The 16,634-nt window shown below is 43.8% G+C and overlaps 1 protein-coding gene across 1 annotated transcript in view; it reads left to right on the top strand.

Annotated features, from left to right (window-relative positions):
* The window catches only part of Gle1 (GLE1 RNA export mediator), a 29,093-nt gene extending 12,874 nt beyond the window's left edge, over positions 1-16,219 (top strand). The window contains 10 exon segments of the mRNA XM_042055391.1: positions 787-1,021; positions 2,293-2,420; positions 2,782-2,836; positions 6,931-7,073; positions 7,178-7,368; positions 8,338-8,467; positions 10,113-10,217; positions 12,089-12,171; positions 15,147-15,210; positions 16,072-16,219. Of these exon segments, the coding sequence (XP_041911325.1) occupies positions 787-1,021; positions 2,293-2,420; positions 2,782-2,836; positions 6,931-7,073; positions 7,178-7,368; positions 8,338-8,467; positions 10,113-10,217; positions 12,089-12,171; positions 15,147-15,210; positions 16,072-16,140 (1,203 nt within the window). The 3' untranslated portion in view covers positions 16,141-16,219.
* Positions 16,220-16,634: the final 415 nt, after the last annotated feature.

Raw genomic sequence — 16,634 nt, forward strand, 5'->3', positions numbered from 1 at the left:
GCTACCTGGCATGGGTGCCCAGGACCCCAAACCCATATGCTCTGCAAGAGCATCAATTGCTTTTAACTGCTGAGAGCCATTTTTCTAGCCCCCAGTTGTTTTTGTTTTGTTTTGTTTTGTTTTGTGACAGAGTCTTGTATAGCTCAACATGACTTGGAACTTAAGGCATTGCTCCCCTATCAGTCCTCGAGTGCGAGGATTACTGCATATGCACCATATACTTGGTTTAGTCACAATCTTTTTATAGATTACTCCTACCGGTGTTGATGAAAGCATCAACAACTCCATTATTGGTTGCTATGAATGTGATGATGATAAAATATTTTGTTGTTATTGTGTGTGTGTTTGTGTGTGCATATGTGTGGAAGTAAAAGGACAATTGTGTGGGGTCAGTTCTTTCCTACCTTTATTGGGGATCCAGTTGTTACATTCAGCTTGTCAGTCAGAGTTGCTAAGCAAGTACTTTTACCCACTGAGCTATCTCTATGGCTTTTTTTGTTTTTTTGTTTTTCTTGGAAACAGGGTCTCAGTGTGTAGCCCTGGCTGGCCTCAGAGTTGTAGCAGTCTTCCTGCCTCTGCCTCTCAGGTGCTAAGATTGCAGGCGTGAGCCACCACTCCTAGCTCTATGATAGTAAATTTTTAGAGACAGGAAAAGAAAGGAGATATCAGTACTTGATCATGTGTGTGCACAGGTCCAACAGTTCCTCTTTAGAAATGTACGGTTTGTGGTGTCCCCACAAGGGCATCTAGGAAATCAATGTTAAGTATTGTCTCTCTCTGTTACAGAGTGGCTATCCCACAGCAGAGAACCAAGCTGAGGCTGAGCGAACACTGCAAGGAAATGCGGGACCCGTCCTCTCAAATTTGGAGCAGGAGATCACTAGAGCCTATGAAGTCAAAAAGAAGCAGGAGGAAGAGGAGGCCCGTATCAAGCTGCAAGAATCACAGGTGCAAAAGGGGCCAGGGGCTCCCACTCAGCCCACTGGGCCAAGCCCAGGCCCAGCAGGGACACAGAATGAAGGTGGGTTTTGGTGTGAATGCAGTCCTTTAACTGTTTCGAGTTTCAGGAGAGTTAAAAGAAAACAAACATAAAAAAGTAAATGAGAATGTGTCACACTGCAGAATGGCCCAGTTCATAAGAAATTTTACATAAATGTATTTTAGTTGATCTGGAACCAGTTTCAAATTCTAGCACTTGAAAAGGGAATTGAAAAGGCTGTTATGTCTAATGGTGTGCTATTCCAAATATTGCTAAGAATTTGATAAGAATTGGGATTTGGGGTGTTGTTGTTGTTGTTGTTGTTGTTTGGTTTTTTGTTGTTGTTGTTGTTTTCCCCTGGCTTTTTGAGATAGGATTTCTCTATTGCTTAGAACTTGTCCTGAAGTTCGCTCTGTAGACCAGGCTGGCCTTGAAATCACAGAAATGTGACTGTCTCTGCCTTCTGAGTGCTGGGATTAAAGGTGTGCGCCACCACTGCCTGACTTAACAGAATTGTTATTATTTATTTATCTATCTATTTATTTATCTATTTATTTATTCACTCATCCATTTATTTGTTTGTTTGTTTGTTTATTTATTTATTTATTTGAGGCAGGGTTTCTCTGTAGCTTTGGCGCCTGTTCTGGAACTAGCTCTTGTAGACCAGGCTGACCTCGAACTCACAGAGATCCACCTGCCTCTGCCTTCCGAGTGCTGGGATTAAAGGCATGCGCCATCACTGCCCGGCTAAGATTTATTTATTTTTGTGTGTATGAACGTTTTGCCTTTGTGTACGTATGTGCGCTACATGTGTACTTGGTGCCCACAGAGACCAGATAAGAGCATTGTTGTACCTCGAATTGAAATTACAAGGAGTTGTGATCCACTATGTGGATGTGGGAACCAGAGAGGTCTAATCTTTTCCAAGAGTAGCAACTGTTTATTTTTAGGATTTTTTTTTTCAAGGATTTTCATTTGGTGTAACTGCTGGACTGCAATCTCTCCAGTCCCACTACTAAGTATTTTAAGTAATATGTACAGATAACCTTGTTTAATATGTTTGAGGATCACATTGTCATGTGTTTAGCCAGACAGTGGAATCTCTTTCTACTTGTATAGCCGTGTGACCTTAGCAAACAATCTTTCCATGTCTTTTTCTTTACTCACTAAATAGAGATAGTAGTAGTTTCTACTTAACAGTGTGATTGTGACCACTAAAGTAGTCAATCCATAGTGCAGTGCTTAGAATGGTTCTAGCTCATATGCCGTGTTCAATAAGCTCACTGCCATTGAGACCTGTCTTTTATTCTCAGAACTGCAGGTAAAGGTACAAGACAGTACCATGCAGTGGTATCAGCAACTTCAGGATGCTTCTGCCAAATGTGTGTTGGCCTTTGAGGGCCTGACCAGCAGCAAGGACAGTCAGGTAGGGAAGAATTGGGTGGCAGAAATTCTGGCAGTGTGCCCCACAGCCTGACCTCCTAAAAGAAAGTATTTGGTGTGTCATGTTCCCTCATTTGTAAAGGCCTGTGCTCAGCTTTTTTTTTTTTAAAAAGATTTATTTTTTTATCATGTACACAGTGTTCAGCCTCCATGTATGCCCGCAGGCCAGAAGAGGGCACCAGATCTCATTACAGATGGTTGTGAGTCACCACGTGGTTGCTGGGAATTGAACTCAGAACCTCCGGAAGAACAGTCTATGTTCTTAACCTCTGAACCATCTCTCCAGGTCCTGTGTGCTCAGCTTTTTACAACACTATCTAAACATGTCACCGTTCTCTTTGGCAGGCCAAAAAGATAAGATGGACTTGCAGAAAGCAGCCACTATCCCAGTGAGCCAGATCTCCACCATTGCAGGTGGGTCAGATGGTTATAAATATTGTCCTTCACTTCATTGTCTTATTTTTCCAAACTGATTGCTTTGAGGGTCTTAAAAGTGTTTTATCAGGGCTGGGGGTGTGGCTTAGTGGCAGAGCACTTGCCAAGTATGTGCGAAGGCCTGGGTTCCATCCCTACTACCACCAAAAATATGTGTGTGTTCAAACTACTAATTTTTTTCTGATTTTCCTCTTCAAACAGAAGATAGTCAGTTATAGTAGTACAGGCCTGTAATCCCAGCTGGTTGAGGGAAGGTTGAGGCTGGGGGATCATAAATTCAAGGACAGCATGCATAAAGTGCAATGCCCTGAGACCTTACCTCAAAAGGAGAAAGTCAGAAGACACCTGGGGATGCAGGTAGTGGAACTCTTACGGACACTTGCTAGGCCTAACTCATTCTTCAGTAGCATATTAAAGAAGAAAGGATTATTTGTTGACTCTTTGGAGAGGTTCAAATGATTTTGAGAACCTGTGAGATAGAGCTGGGAAAGGTGCTAAAGAAGTAAGTGCTGCAGGGGATGAAGAGATCACGTGCCAGACTGGAGAGCTGGCTCAGCAGTTAAGAGCACTGGCTGCTCTTCCAGAGTCCTGAGGTCAATTCCCAGCAACTACAGCATGGCTCACAACAATCTGTAACGAGGTTTGGTGCCCTCTCCTGGCTTGCAGGCAAAATACTGTGTACATAATTTTTTTTTTAAAAGAGGGATCACATGCCAAAAACCACTGACCAATTCTTAACCTCTATCTATGTGTCTGTCTGTCTGTCTATTTATTTATTTGCCTTTTTTTGAGACAGAGTTTCTTTGTGTAACCTTGACTGTCCTGGAACTAGCTCTGTAGATGAGGTTGGCCTCCAACTTACAGAGATTTGCTATTTTTATTTTTTTTATAGTGTTGGGGGTTGAAGGCCTCTACCACTGAGCAACTGATACTAATTTGTTTGCTTTATTGAGCTAGTGGGCCACTGTGTAGCCCAGGCTGACCTTGAATTCATCTTAGCCTGATGGGTGTTTTTGATTTCAGACATGTGCCACAACACTTGGTGTCTGAGTATTTTTTTTAAGGATTTTATTTATGCATATATACATGTACCTGTATTTATTTATGTGACTATATGAGTGTATGTCCAGGTGCCTATGGAAACCAGAAGAGGGCATTGATCCCTTGGAATTTGTGAGCTGTCTCATGTGGGTACAAGGACTCTGGTCCTCAGGATTGACTAGCAGTTGCTCTTAACCACTGAACCATCTCTCAGCCCCCTGATTCATTTTTAATATGTATTAATAATAAATTATTTACAATCCTTTTTTTTCCCTTTCGGGGAGAAGTGGTTTGGAGACCGGGTCTCACTGTGTAGCCCTGACTGTGGACCAAGCTGGACTCACTCATAGAGGACTCATTCCGCCTGCCTCTGCCACCCAAGTGGTGGGATTAAAGGCATGTACCACCACGCCTGGCTTTATTTATTTGTATTTTTGAAGTAGTGCTGGTAATTTAACACAGGGTTTTTTTTAAAAAATATTTTATTATGTATACAATATTCTGTCTGTGTGTGTGCCTGCAGGCCAGAAGAAGGCACCAGACCTCATTACAGATGGTTGTGAGCCACCATGTGGTTGCTGGGAATTGAACACAGGACCTTTGGAAGAGCAGGCAATGCTCTTAACCGCTGAGCCATCTCTCCAGCCCCTAACACAGGGTTTTATATAGAATGCTAGACAAATTCTTTACCAGTGAGCACACCCTGGCTCCCCCAGCCCTAGAATGACTTTTAAGTCTAAAGTTGAAAGTTAGTACTGTAAACATTATGAAGAGAACTTGGGAGGAAATGAGAGAATACCAACCTAGGATGTTACTTCTGCTCTTTGCTTTTGTCCTGCTTTGTCCTGTGTTAGCTTTTCCAAACTCCAATATTGACATTTTAATACTCTCCCCTCCAGAGATGTAGCAAATAATCCAAATGTTGAAGGACCCTTCTTTAGAGCCTATTCAGTTTCACAGGAAACTGTGAATGGAGGAGGAAGCCATTACAGGCTGTATCATGGAGCAGTAGAAGAGCGGCTAAAGAGCTCTTCTGCTTGATATGTGCCCTATCACACTTACTTGTTGCCAAAAAAGCACATAAATGTTGTAGATTGTGTACTCGAGGTCATTTGATCAAACAAACTTACTTAGAATCCTCTGTTGCCTGCAATTCTTTATGGAACTGGGCAGAGTATAAATAAACTCTTAGCCTATTGAGGAGTTTCAAGTCGCATTGACAGCAGCAGGGGTGGGGAATTGGGGGGGGAGATTGGCTGCGCTCTCCTGCTTATCTTCATTCCTTACCTAAGTCACTGCAGTCTTATCTCAGCTGCAGCAGGGAAACAAGTAGCCTGAGCTCCTCAGAGGCTGTATTTTTTGTTTGTTTGTTTTAGAGACTATTTATTACTATTTTTTATTACTATTTATTTTTTATTATTATTTTTGTCTGTTTTAGAAGTAGCCTTCTTTCCTTAGTCAGCTCTTGTAAAAGTCTGCCTTTGTTCCCATCCCTTCTGTCACCTGCCAGACTTTGTTCATTGCTTCTGTCCATTCTCTCTGCTTCCTGAGATTGCTTCATTTTGCAGCTCCCTTCCTCAGCCTTTAAATGTGCTTGAGTTGCTCATATATCTTCATTGATTCCCTTGTTCTTCTGCCTTCTGATCAATCTTTAATCTAGCCAGTATTGCTATTTGGCCTTTGGACTACAAGCTTCTCTATGAAACAGTTCCCCTGACTGCGGCGCCACTGCTTCTCAGGTTCCACCCACCTTTCCTCTCTTAGTCTTGCCTCGATTGTTTTGCTTCCTAGGGGCCTGTTATCACCCACAGTTCTGTTTATCCTTTGTAATCCCATATAAAAGCATTACTTCTTTTTTTTTTTTGGTTTTTCGAGACAGGGTTTCCCTGTAGTTTCTAGAGCCTGTCCTGGAACTAGCTCTTGTAGACCAGGCTGGCCTCGAACTCAGAGATCTGCCTGCCTCTGCCTCCCGAGTGCTGGGATTAAAGGCGTGCGCCACCACCGCCTGGCTAAAAGCATTACTTTTATAGCAGTGACTTCTCACTGTGTCCTGGGTCATTCCTTTCTTCCAAGTTTCACAGTCTCTAACAACTAAATAAGGCACTTCTCTGAAAGATGTGTCTCGGCTCCCTTCTAACTAATTTATTTTCTCTGTGCCTTTTTTCTCCTTCTGGAAACTGGAAGCAATCTGCATGTCTTTTCTCATTCGCTGTTCATCTGGTGAGGCACAGCATGCTCTGGAATCAGTGCTCAGGAAGGTTAAGTAAGCAGAGAAAAAAGGAAAAAAAAACTTTGTTCATATTGCCATGTGGGTGCCAGGAATTGAACTCAGGACCTCTGGGGGCCTTTCACCATGTGGGTGCTGGGAATTGAACTCAGTACCTCTGGGAGAGCAGCCAGTGCTCTTAACCTCTGAGCCATCTCTCCAGCCCCCATAAACCTAAAATAAGGCCAGGCGGTGGTGGTGCATGCCTTTTATCCCAGCACTCAGAAGGCAAACACAGGTGGATCTTTGTGAGTTCAAGGTCAGCATGATCTACAAGAGCTAGTTCTAGGACAGTTAGGGCTGTAACACGGAGAAACCCTGAAACACAGAAAAACACACAAACAAAACCCTAACTAAAAGACAGCACAGATCTACAGGATGAATAGTCAGAAAATAAGAATTATTGGGATGTTAAACTAAGTTCAGTTCCTGGCACCCATATGGCAATTTACAACTGTCTGTAACTCCAGTTCTAGAGAATCTGACATCGTTATACCAATGTGCATAAAATAAAGTTAAAAAAGAAAAGAAAAGAAAAACCCTGTCTCAGAAAACCAGCAAAAAAAGATTGACATGAAGTTGTATGTTATTGAGACAGGTTCACATGTAGGCCAGGCTGGTCTCAAACTCACAACATGGCCTTACTCAACGCAAACATGAGTTCTGATCTTTCTACCTTCCTTCCCAAATGCTGGCATTAGTATAAGTGTGCACAATCATTTCCACCTGCAGTTTTATCTTTTTGTTGCTTTTTTTTCCTACCCAGGTTCAAAACTGAAGGAGGTCTTTGAAAAGATCCATAGCCTGCTCTCTGGAAAGCCCGTCCAATCTGGTGGGCGTTCTGTGTCTGTCACTCTTAGCCCACAAGGGTTGGACTTTGTCCAGTACAAACTGGCAGAGAAATTTGTGGTGAGAAACTTTGTTGTCAGGGGTATGGGCAGAAGAAGCTGATGGGCAGTGTTGAGCCTTGCTGGAATATTAACCTGAAATTGTGTCCATATTTGTGTTTCTAGAAACAAGGTGAGGAGGAAGTGGCCTCTCACCATGAAGCAGCATTCCCCATTGCAGTGGTGGCATCTGGTATCTGGGCGCTCCACCCTAAAGTGGGGGAACTCATCCTTGCTCATCTCCACAAGAAGTGTCCCTACTCCGTACCTTTTTACCCAGCTTTTAGGGAGGGGATGGCTTTGGAGGACTATCAGAGGTAAGGTTATTTTCTCTTCTCCCATTCACTCTAGGGAGAGTAGGAGAATATAAGAATCTGAATTTATTTTCAGTCTTTCTCACAGCTCCTTCTCTGTACTTTAAATGTCCTACCAGAAACAAAATATCTTGTACCATGATTGGTATTGTATATCTGTAATCCCAGGATTTGGGAGGTTAGCCTGGGCTACATAGCAAGAACCCTATCTCACAAAAAGGGGGGAAAGTAATGTCTTTTACACAAACTAGACATCTTTTGGGATTTGTAGATTTGGGATGCTGATAATTGATAAACACTATTACTCACTGGAAAGAATACTGGATCTAGAATCCTAAGTCTTAGAATTTATTCATCTTACAGCTTTGCAAACTGGGGTAAGTCATTTAGATCTCATTGAGAAGCTATCTTAGCTAGGGTTACTACTGCTGTGATGAAACACCATAAGCAAAAGTGACTTGGGAGGAAAGGGCTTCTTCCCTCCCACTTCTGTATCACAGTTCTTCATGGAAAATAGGCAGAGCAGGAGCTCAAGCAGGACCAAAACCTGGAGGCAGAAGCTGATGCAGAGGTTTTGGAGGGTTGCTGTTTACTGGCTTGCTCCTCATGGTTTCTCAGCTTGCTTTCTCACAGCACCCAGGACCATAAGAAAATGCCCGACAGGCTTCCCTATAGCTGTTTTATAGAGGTATTTTCTCAATTGAGGTTCCCTTGTCTCAGATGACTCTTGCTTGTGTCAGGTTGTCAAAACTAGCCACTACCTAGGCAGTTTCCTTATTTCTGAGTTCACTGATGAGTTTGCTTTGCAGAGCTAAATTTTACAAATAGAAATTTGAGTATCATGCTTTGTTCAGATAAAATAATTGTAATAATAATGCAAAGTGCAACTAGTAGTACCTTAAGCCATAAAAAGAAGCCTTTTTGTCACCCTCATTTTGGCCTCATCATTCTGAATTTTATCTTCACACATAGGATGCTTGGCTACCAAGTGACAGATTCTAAGGTGGAGCAACAGGACAACTTTCTAAAACGAATGTCTGGGATGATCCGTCTGTATGCTGCCATCATCCAGCTCCAGTGGCCATATGGAAACCGGCAAGAGGTAGGTAAAACAGCCTGGAATTGATAGGAGTGGTAGCCCAGCACCCACAGCAACTGCAGCCTTTGTGTTAGTCAGCTCTCTATTACTGAGATAATCCGCTTACAGGGAGGAAACTTCTCGTTTGCTTTGTGGGAACCTATGCATGGATTAGGACATTTGGGAGAGCTTCCAGTCTCACTTTCACTAGGTCCAGTTGCCTTTGGAGCCATGGTGAGGCATAGCATCATGGCAGAAGCATGGGCGGAGCAAAGCTGCTTATGGCAGTTGGCTCGTGAAAGATGCAAAAAACTTTGTGTGGGGGGGGGAGTCTCAGTATCCCCTCCAAGGGTATGTCCACAGTGACCTAACTTTGCAACTTGGACTCCACTTCTTAAAGATCCCACACTTTGGGGCTGGAGAGATGGCTCAACTGCTAAGAGCATTGCCTGCTCTTCCAAAGGTCCTGAGTTCAATTCCCAGCAACCACATGGTGGCTCACAACCATCTGTAATGGGGTCTGGTGCCCTCTTCTGGCCTGCAGACATATACACAGACAGAATATGGTATATATAATAAATATTTTAAAATATTTTCAAAAATAAAAAGATCTCACACTTTCCAGTAGAGCCCACAGGCTGGTGACCAAGGCTGTCAGCAGGTCTTTGAGGGCTCTTGCAAGCTGTTCTTCAGAGAGGCTATGCTATGGAATGATGGGGAAAGACTATGGTATTTTAGAGAAGTGGATATTGATTCTTAGGCAACTTTTTTGAATCAATAAGAAAGTTCAGTTGCTGCCTCAGCTGAGGCCATAAAGAGCTAATCTTAGAACAGAGTCCACAAGTTATAGCATTTACAAAAGTTTCAGCCAGCTGTGCTGTGCTGCCTGTAATTCCAGCCACCAGGAAGCTGTGGCAGAAGGATTGCAAGTTCCAGATCAATTGGGCTGCAAAGTGAGACCCTGTCACTGCAATACCAAAATCCGACAAAAAGTCAGGTGTGGGGGACATAGTGACACACCTTTATTGCCAGCATTTAGGAGGCAGGGACAGTGAGTTCAATGGCAGCTTGGTCTACATAGATGTTCCAGGCTACCCAATGCTAGTGAGACCCTGTCTCCAAACAAAGACATCAAAAAACAACCCCAAAGCCAAAATCAACAACAACAAAGTCAGACAAGATGGTTTACCTTTATACTCCTCCCATCATGGGAGAATGGGCCAGGGAGTATTGCCATGAATTTGAGGCCAGCCTGGGCTAGAAAGTTAGTACTGCATCTGAAACAAACAAACAAACAAACGGCAAGTTCCCTGAACATGAAACTGATGTGTACATATCAAAGGAACCATGTAAGAAATTTGTGGAAGCCTGCACATGGATCAGAGTATTTCACTGAACCAGGTGGTGGTGGCCTATGCCTTTAATTCCAGTGCTCAGGAGGCAGAGGCAGGTGGATCTCTGTGAATTTGAGGTCAACCATGTCTATAGAGCGAATTCCAGAACAGCCAGAGCTGTTACGCAGAGAAACCCTGCGTAAGATTTCCTTAGCTTTTGTTTTTTCTGTTCTGTCATGCATGCATGGGTTCATGTCTAATGGCTGAGTGATCACATGAAGTTTATTCTGTGAATAAAATGAGATGAAGTCATGACACAGTTGCTTTTCTTCCAGGCTCATCCTCATGGCTTAAATCATGGCTGGCGCTGGTTGGCACAGATCTTAAACATGGAGCCTCTATCAGATGTGACAGCCACTCTCCTGTTTGACTTCTTGGAGGTAATTTCGTTATCAAATGAGAGATAGCCAGTGGTTGAGGTGGCTTCTGAACATGGGTTAAAATGAGTGGGGAAGCAGCCTAGAAGTGGAGCCAAGTAGTGAACAGCGTCAGGCGGCTGTCATCAGCACGAGGCACGAGACAGGCCTCGCTTCCACTTTCCCTCTCACTGCCCTTGACTTACTTCTCTGTCGACCATGTTCTTCTCGTTATAATGTCTGGGGGTCCACAGACAAGGGAAACACTTCAGGTGAGGGAAGAATGAAATTCATTTCAGCCCGGTACTGGACCAGGACTTCTTGGGATGTGACATCAGCTCATATATTTTTGCCACATTTAAGCAGAGCACATGTTTGGAAAAATCTTTTCAGATAACAATATAGCTCTGTGAGTCCAACATACTTAAGACACATTTACATTAAAACTCCTTACAAAGTACATATGGCTTCATCCCTGAAACGGGTTCTTGTTGGCTTGGAAGCAGTGCTCAAGATAAAGGTCTAGGGAGAACGGCTGAGGTAAACATAACGTCTGTGGGAGTCAGGATTGGCCTGGCCCGAAGACAAAATAGAAGTCACGTAGGCTGTTGTGAAGTACAGATGATACCTCCAACAAGGATGGTTTTAGCTGAGAAGCAATGCACAGGGTTTAGGGGGAAAGGGCCTGGGATAAGTAAAACAAATTTTTTTTTGTAAGATACAGGCTGAGCCTGGCTCATCAGACAGCAAAGGATCACCAGGTTGTAGACTACATCCAGGAGGAGGGCAGGTTAAAGTCTCTTTCCAGCTGGGCGGTGGAGGTGCAGAAGCAGGCAGATCTCTTGAGTTTGAGGCTAGCCTGGTCTATAGGAACTAGTTCCAGGACAGCTAGGACTATTACACAGAGAAACCCTGTCTTGAAAAAAAAAAAACAAAAAACGAAAAAACAACCAAACAAACAAAATCCTCTTTCCTTTGAAGGATGCCTGTGAGTTTAACTGTCCTGGCCTCTCTTACTGATCTGTGTACACAAGTACTTTCTGCCCTCTGCAATAATATATGTCCTAGCCTAAGTAAAAAAGTAGACTTCATCTTAGGACTATTGAGTAGTAGAACTATGGTAGGCTGTGCAAGTGAGTCTCTTGAGACACTGGAAACAGGAGCTGGATCTCCCTGGGTCTAGTCTTCCATAAATGTTCTTTCTCCTTGTTTCTCTGTGCTCTGTAAGGGTGCTAGCTATCCTGTGCTGTCACCCAGTCTCAGTTTGGTTACCCACTGTGGAAGGATCATTATCTTGCTGTTTTCATTCCTACTTTCTGGGGAGAAAATGTAACCTCTCTAAAAGCTCATAAATTCCTGCCCTTAGAAACCACCACTATAGAGCTGGAGAGATGACTCAGAGGTTAAGAACACTGGCTCTTCTTCCAGAGGTCCTGTGTTCAATTCCCAGCAACCACATGGTAACTCACAGCCATCTGTAATGAGATCTGGTGCCCTCTTCTGGCCTGCAGGCATACATGCAGACAGAACACTATACATAATGAAAAATAAATTTTAGGGAAAAAAAAAAAGAAGCTGGGCGGTGGTGGCACCCGCCTTTAATCCCAGCACTCAGGAAGCAGAGGCAGGTGGATCTTTGTGAGTTTGAGGCCAGCCTGGTCTACAAGAGCTAGTTCCAGGACAGTCTCTAAAGCTACAGAGAAACCCTGTCTCGAAAACAAGAACAACAAAAACAAAAAAACAAAAAAAGTTGGGTCTTTTCTGCCTATTCCTTAATTAGCTAAGTGATGCTGTAGCTGAGATGTTTGATAGGACTGATAGGAAAAGGAGTGATTGTGCTTCTCTCATGAGTTGATTTTTGTTCTTTGTGCTCATGGTTCTTACTTTCCCTCTAGGTGTGTGGGAATGCCCTCATGAAGCAGTACCAGGTCCAGTTCTGGAAGATGATTCTTCTCATCAAAGAGGACTACTTTCCCAGGTATAGGCTTGTTAAAGCAGACCACTTGGGAGTTAGTAGGTAACACTGAAGCCATTCCTCAGTGCTAGTGCAGTGTTTGTGTGTATTTCTTGGCTGAGTGTTTATTTTTTGTTCTCTCTTGTTCTTTTGTTTTGAGAGTCTTTGTAACCTAGACTGTCCCAAGCTCTTACCAACTCTGTCTCGGCCTTTTTTTTAAAACTTTTATTTATTGTTCTCTCATACAATATATCCTGACTGCGGTTTCCCCTCTATCCATTCCTCACAGGTCCCTCCCTATTCCCCTCCCCCAAATCCACTCCCCTTCTCCTTGCTTCTCCCAAAAAAGAACAGGCCTTTCTGTAGGACATCAACTGAACACATCACAATAAGGTATGATAAGACCAGGCACAAACCCTCACATCAAGGCTGTTCAAGGCAACCCAGTAGGTGAAAAGGGATCCCAAGAGCAGGCAAAAGAGACAGACACCCCCAGTCCCACTGTCAGGAGTCCTCCCAAAACCCCAAGCCAACAACCACAACATGTTTATGCAGAGGACCTATTGTAGACCCATGCAGGCTGCACAGTTGTCAGTTCAGTCCCTGTGAGCCCGGTGAGCCCTGCTTAGTTGATCGCACAGGCCGTGCTCTCCTGCTGTCTTCAACCTCTGCATCCCACAGTTCCACCTCTTTCTCTCTCTCTCCTGTGGAGTTTGCCAAGCTCCGAGAGAAGGGACCCTGTGGAGACCTCCAACCTGGGCTGGCTTTCTGTCTACTGTTGGCTGTGGACCTTGTGCATGGTTTATTTTAAAGTTGTATTTGTTTTTGTTTTGTTTATTGGTGGGGCTGTGGTTGGGTTTGTGCATGCCACAGTGTACACTTGGAAGTTAGGACAGCATATGGGAACGAGGTTTTTCCTTTCACCTTATGGGTTCCTGGAATCAAACTCAGGTAAGTCAGGCTTGGTATCAAGAACTTCTTTAACACAAACACACACCCCAAGCCATCTTGCCTCCCAAGTGTGTGGTATTTTTGACTTAAGTAAAAAATGAACGAGGGTCAGTGGTTGAGCACGTGCCTAGCATGACCAAGGGCCTGGGTTTGGTCTTCATGATGTAGACAGAGATCGGTTTAAAAATAATATTGTTGGGCAGTCATGACTCATACCTTTAATCCCAGCACTCAGGAGGCAGAGGCAGGTAGAGTTCAAGGCAATAGAATTCAGGCCACCCTGGTCTTATAGAGCTAGTTCTAGGATAGTGAAGGCTAAAGAAAGAAACCCTGTCTTGAAAAAAAGGGGAAATCTTTCTACTCATCCTTCTCTTTGATTTTTTAAGAAATTTCTTTTTAACTGTGTATTTGCACCTGAGAATGTTCTCAAACACACATATAATTTATGCATGTGCCTTTAGAGGCCAGAGGTGTTGGAGCCCCCAGAGCTTGAGTTGTAAGCTGCTCTTCATGGGTGCTGGGAATTGAACTCAGGTCCTCTGCAAAACCAGTAGGTCCTCTTAACCACTGTGCCATCTCTCCGACTTCTTCTCTTTTATGTTTGAATAAATGATTATGAACTTCAATGAAAACACCTTTTAAATATTGTTTGTTAAGGAAAGGTATAAACTAGGAAGATGTTGAAATAAGGTATTTGATGTTGGCTGTGGGTGGTAGGGCACTTATCTAGCACATTCTAGGCTCCATTCAAACCATGAGATACAGCCGGGCGGTGGTGGCGCACACTTTTAATCCCAGTACTTGGGAGGCAGAGGCAGGCGAATCTCTGAGTTTGAGGTCAGCCTGGTCTACAAGAGCTAGTTCCAGGACAGACTCTAGAAACTACAGGGAAACCCTGTCTCGAAAAAAAAAAAAAAAGAAGAAGAAAAGAAAAAAAAAAAAAACATTAGATGCATGCACTCTTGCACCACTGAGATGATACTGGCTGATTTTTGAGGAGGAGTTGGAACAAGATCTCACTCTGTAGGCCAGGATGCCCTGAACCTCAGCAGTCTCCTGCCTCAGTCTCACAAATACTGAGATTATAGGCTTGAGCTTTGTGCCCAGGTGTATGTGGGGGGCGTTGTGTGTACACATGCACATGTAACTCAGAGGTGTTTCTGTCTATCACTCTTCACTACTTTTTGAACCAGTATCTCTCATGAAGCTAGAACTGTCTGGAAATGCTGGGCACCAGGCCTCAGGGATTTTTTCTTTGCTGTCCCCAAGCTCTAGAATTTATTAGTGCATCCCCAATCTGTGGTTTTCCTGTGTGTTCTGAGGATGGAACTCAACTCTTCATGCTTATGTAGCATTCACATTACTAACTGAGCCATCTCTCCAGCCCAGGCTCAACTTAGATCGTACTATGTAGCCAAAGGTGACACTGAATTCCTACAACTTCTGCCTCCTGTGTGCTAAAGATTAGTGTACATGACCATGCCTGGCTCTGGTGTGTTTATGTGTTGTTTCTAATACTTGTGATTACAAGTAGTCACCAATTGAGCCATGAAGTTGAGTCCATCATTAAGTCAGTTGGAGAAGCTGATCTGCCCCCCAGATTCTCTGACTGTGGTATGCTTTTCACCCTTGCACCCTGAAGTGCTCCTCCAAATTCATTGGGATTTGAAGCAGGGGGAATGCTTTGGTGACACTCATCCTGTCTGGTCACAAAGACCTCAGAAGAGAGCAGTGTGTCCCTTTCCTTTGTCCGTTTGGGAGACCAGCAAGGACCACTTGAAAGAACACCCAGCGTTCTTTTTTGTTGTTGTTTCATTTTGTTTTTTTGAGACAGGGTTTCTCTGTATCTTTGGTTTCCTGGAACTCATTCTGGAGACCAGGCTGGCCTTGAACTCACAGAGATCTGCCTGCCTCTGCCTCCTGAGTGCTGAGATTAAAAATGTGCGCCTCCATTCCCAGCACAGCCAGCATTCTTTAGAAGAGTCAGTGGATCTAGTCCTTACTTGACTCACATCTCTCTCTCTTTTTCTCCCTCCCTTTCCCTACAGAATTGAAGCCATCACAAGCTCAGGACAGATGGGTTCTTTCATACGTCTGAAGCAGTTCTTGGAGGTAAGATGCTCCCTTCCAACATTCCCTACACTGTAGCCTGAGACACACTGGAGTCCTGCAGTCTTGGGCCTCCAGACCTGATAGCTATCTCTTCTGTTTTCCCACACTCTGCTTTTTGTTCATAGTTCCCTTTGCATTTATTTTTTTTATTTTTTTATTTTTTTGGTTTTTCAAGACAGGGTTTCTCTGTGGCTTTGGAGCCTGTCCCGGAACTAACTCTTGTAGACCAGGCTGGTCTCGAACTCACAGAAATCCGCCCGCCTCTGCCTCCTGAGTGCTGGGATTAAAGGCGTGCGCCACCATCGTCCGGCTCTCCCCTTGCATTTTAGACCACAGTATGCCATTTCACCCCTGCATACGTTCTCCACACTGCCCATCAGGTAGCTGTCCTCAGAGAGTATTAGATGGTAAGGTGTGTGTAACAAATCTCTTACAAACTGTTTGGCTCGTTACCCAAGGTTCTTCTGTCAGTCTCAGGTGAAGGGAACTATGAATGTGGCTACTTTGCCTCTGAGACCATACTGTACTTTTGCTTGGATTTTTCCTTCATTTCCAAGTACCAAGACATTCATCTTATCAGGTCATCTAGAGCTCTGTAGTAGTTCTGTCAAGGTAGGCCATTGATCACCAGCTTCTGGGAACCTGTAAAATAGTGATGGTGACAGATGGGGCCACGCTATGGGGAAATGGGTAGGCAGGCATAAAAACAACTCTACATTTGTTTTAGATTTCCACAGATCCGTTAGACTGTTGTCTTCTCTTTCTCTGGTCTGGGTCTTGTCCCTCAGTGTCTCCCCACTGTTAACACTAGAGGCAGTTTTTTCAGAAATTCATCCTGTTTTCTTCATCTTTCATATCCAGAAATGTCTGCAACGCAGGGAGATTCCTGTCCCCAAAGGCTTTCTGACTTCCTCCTTCTGGCGCTCCTGATGTCCTCCGTCAGCAGTCATCACATCAGTTTGCAGGAGGGGCAACAATAAAGCAACTGAGACAGCGCGTTTGGAAGAAATCATGTCAGATTTAGAACTTCATCAGTGTGTTCTTATGTATATATTTGTACCATGTGACTGTGATTTTCATAGTTTACAGCCTTTTGCCAGTCTCTTGTCAGATTTGGTAGTTCCTATAGGTGTCAGGACAGAACAACAAGCTATGAGAAGAGTCAGAAGAGGCACTTAGCACTGGGATGCATCCTTTGTCTCCAGGATCTTTCCGAAAGTTTGTGAGACTTTGTGTTTTCCTCTGACCCGGAGCAAGTCCACCATTTTCACTTTCACCCTCGGCCCCATCCCTTTCCATACCCAAAAGAGTAAATCTCATAAGATTCCCTTTAAAGTATCATGTGATGTTAGAGGCCAGTATCTTCTATGCAGTCTGAGTGTGAGGTAAAGCACTTTATACTTTATGGCTTGTAAACTACTTGT

The sequence above is a fragment of the Arvicola amphibius genome, chromosome 7 (genome assembly GCF_903992535.2).
Source record: "Arvicola amphibius chromosome 7, mArvAmp1.2, whole genome shotgun sequence".
Lineage (NCBI taxonomy): Eukaryota > Metazoa > Chordata > Mammalia > Rodentia > Cricetidae > Arvicola > Arvicola amphibius.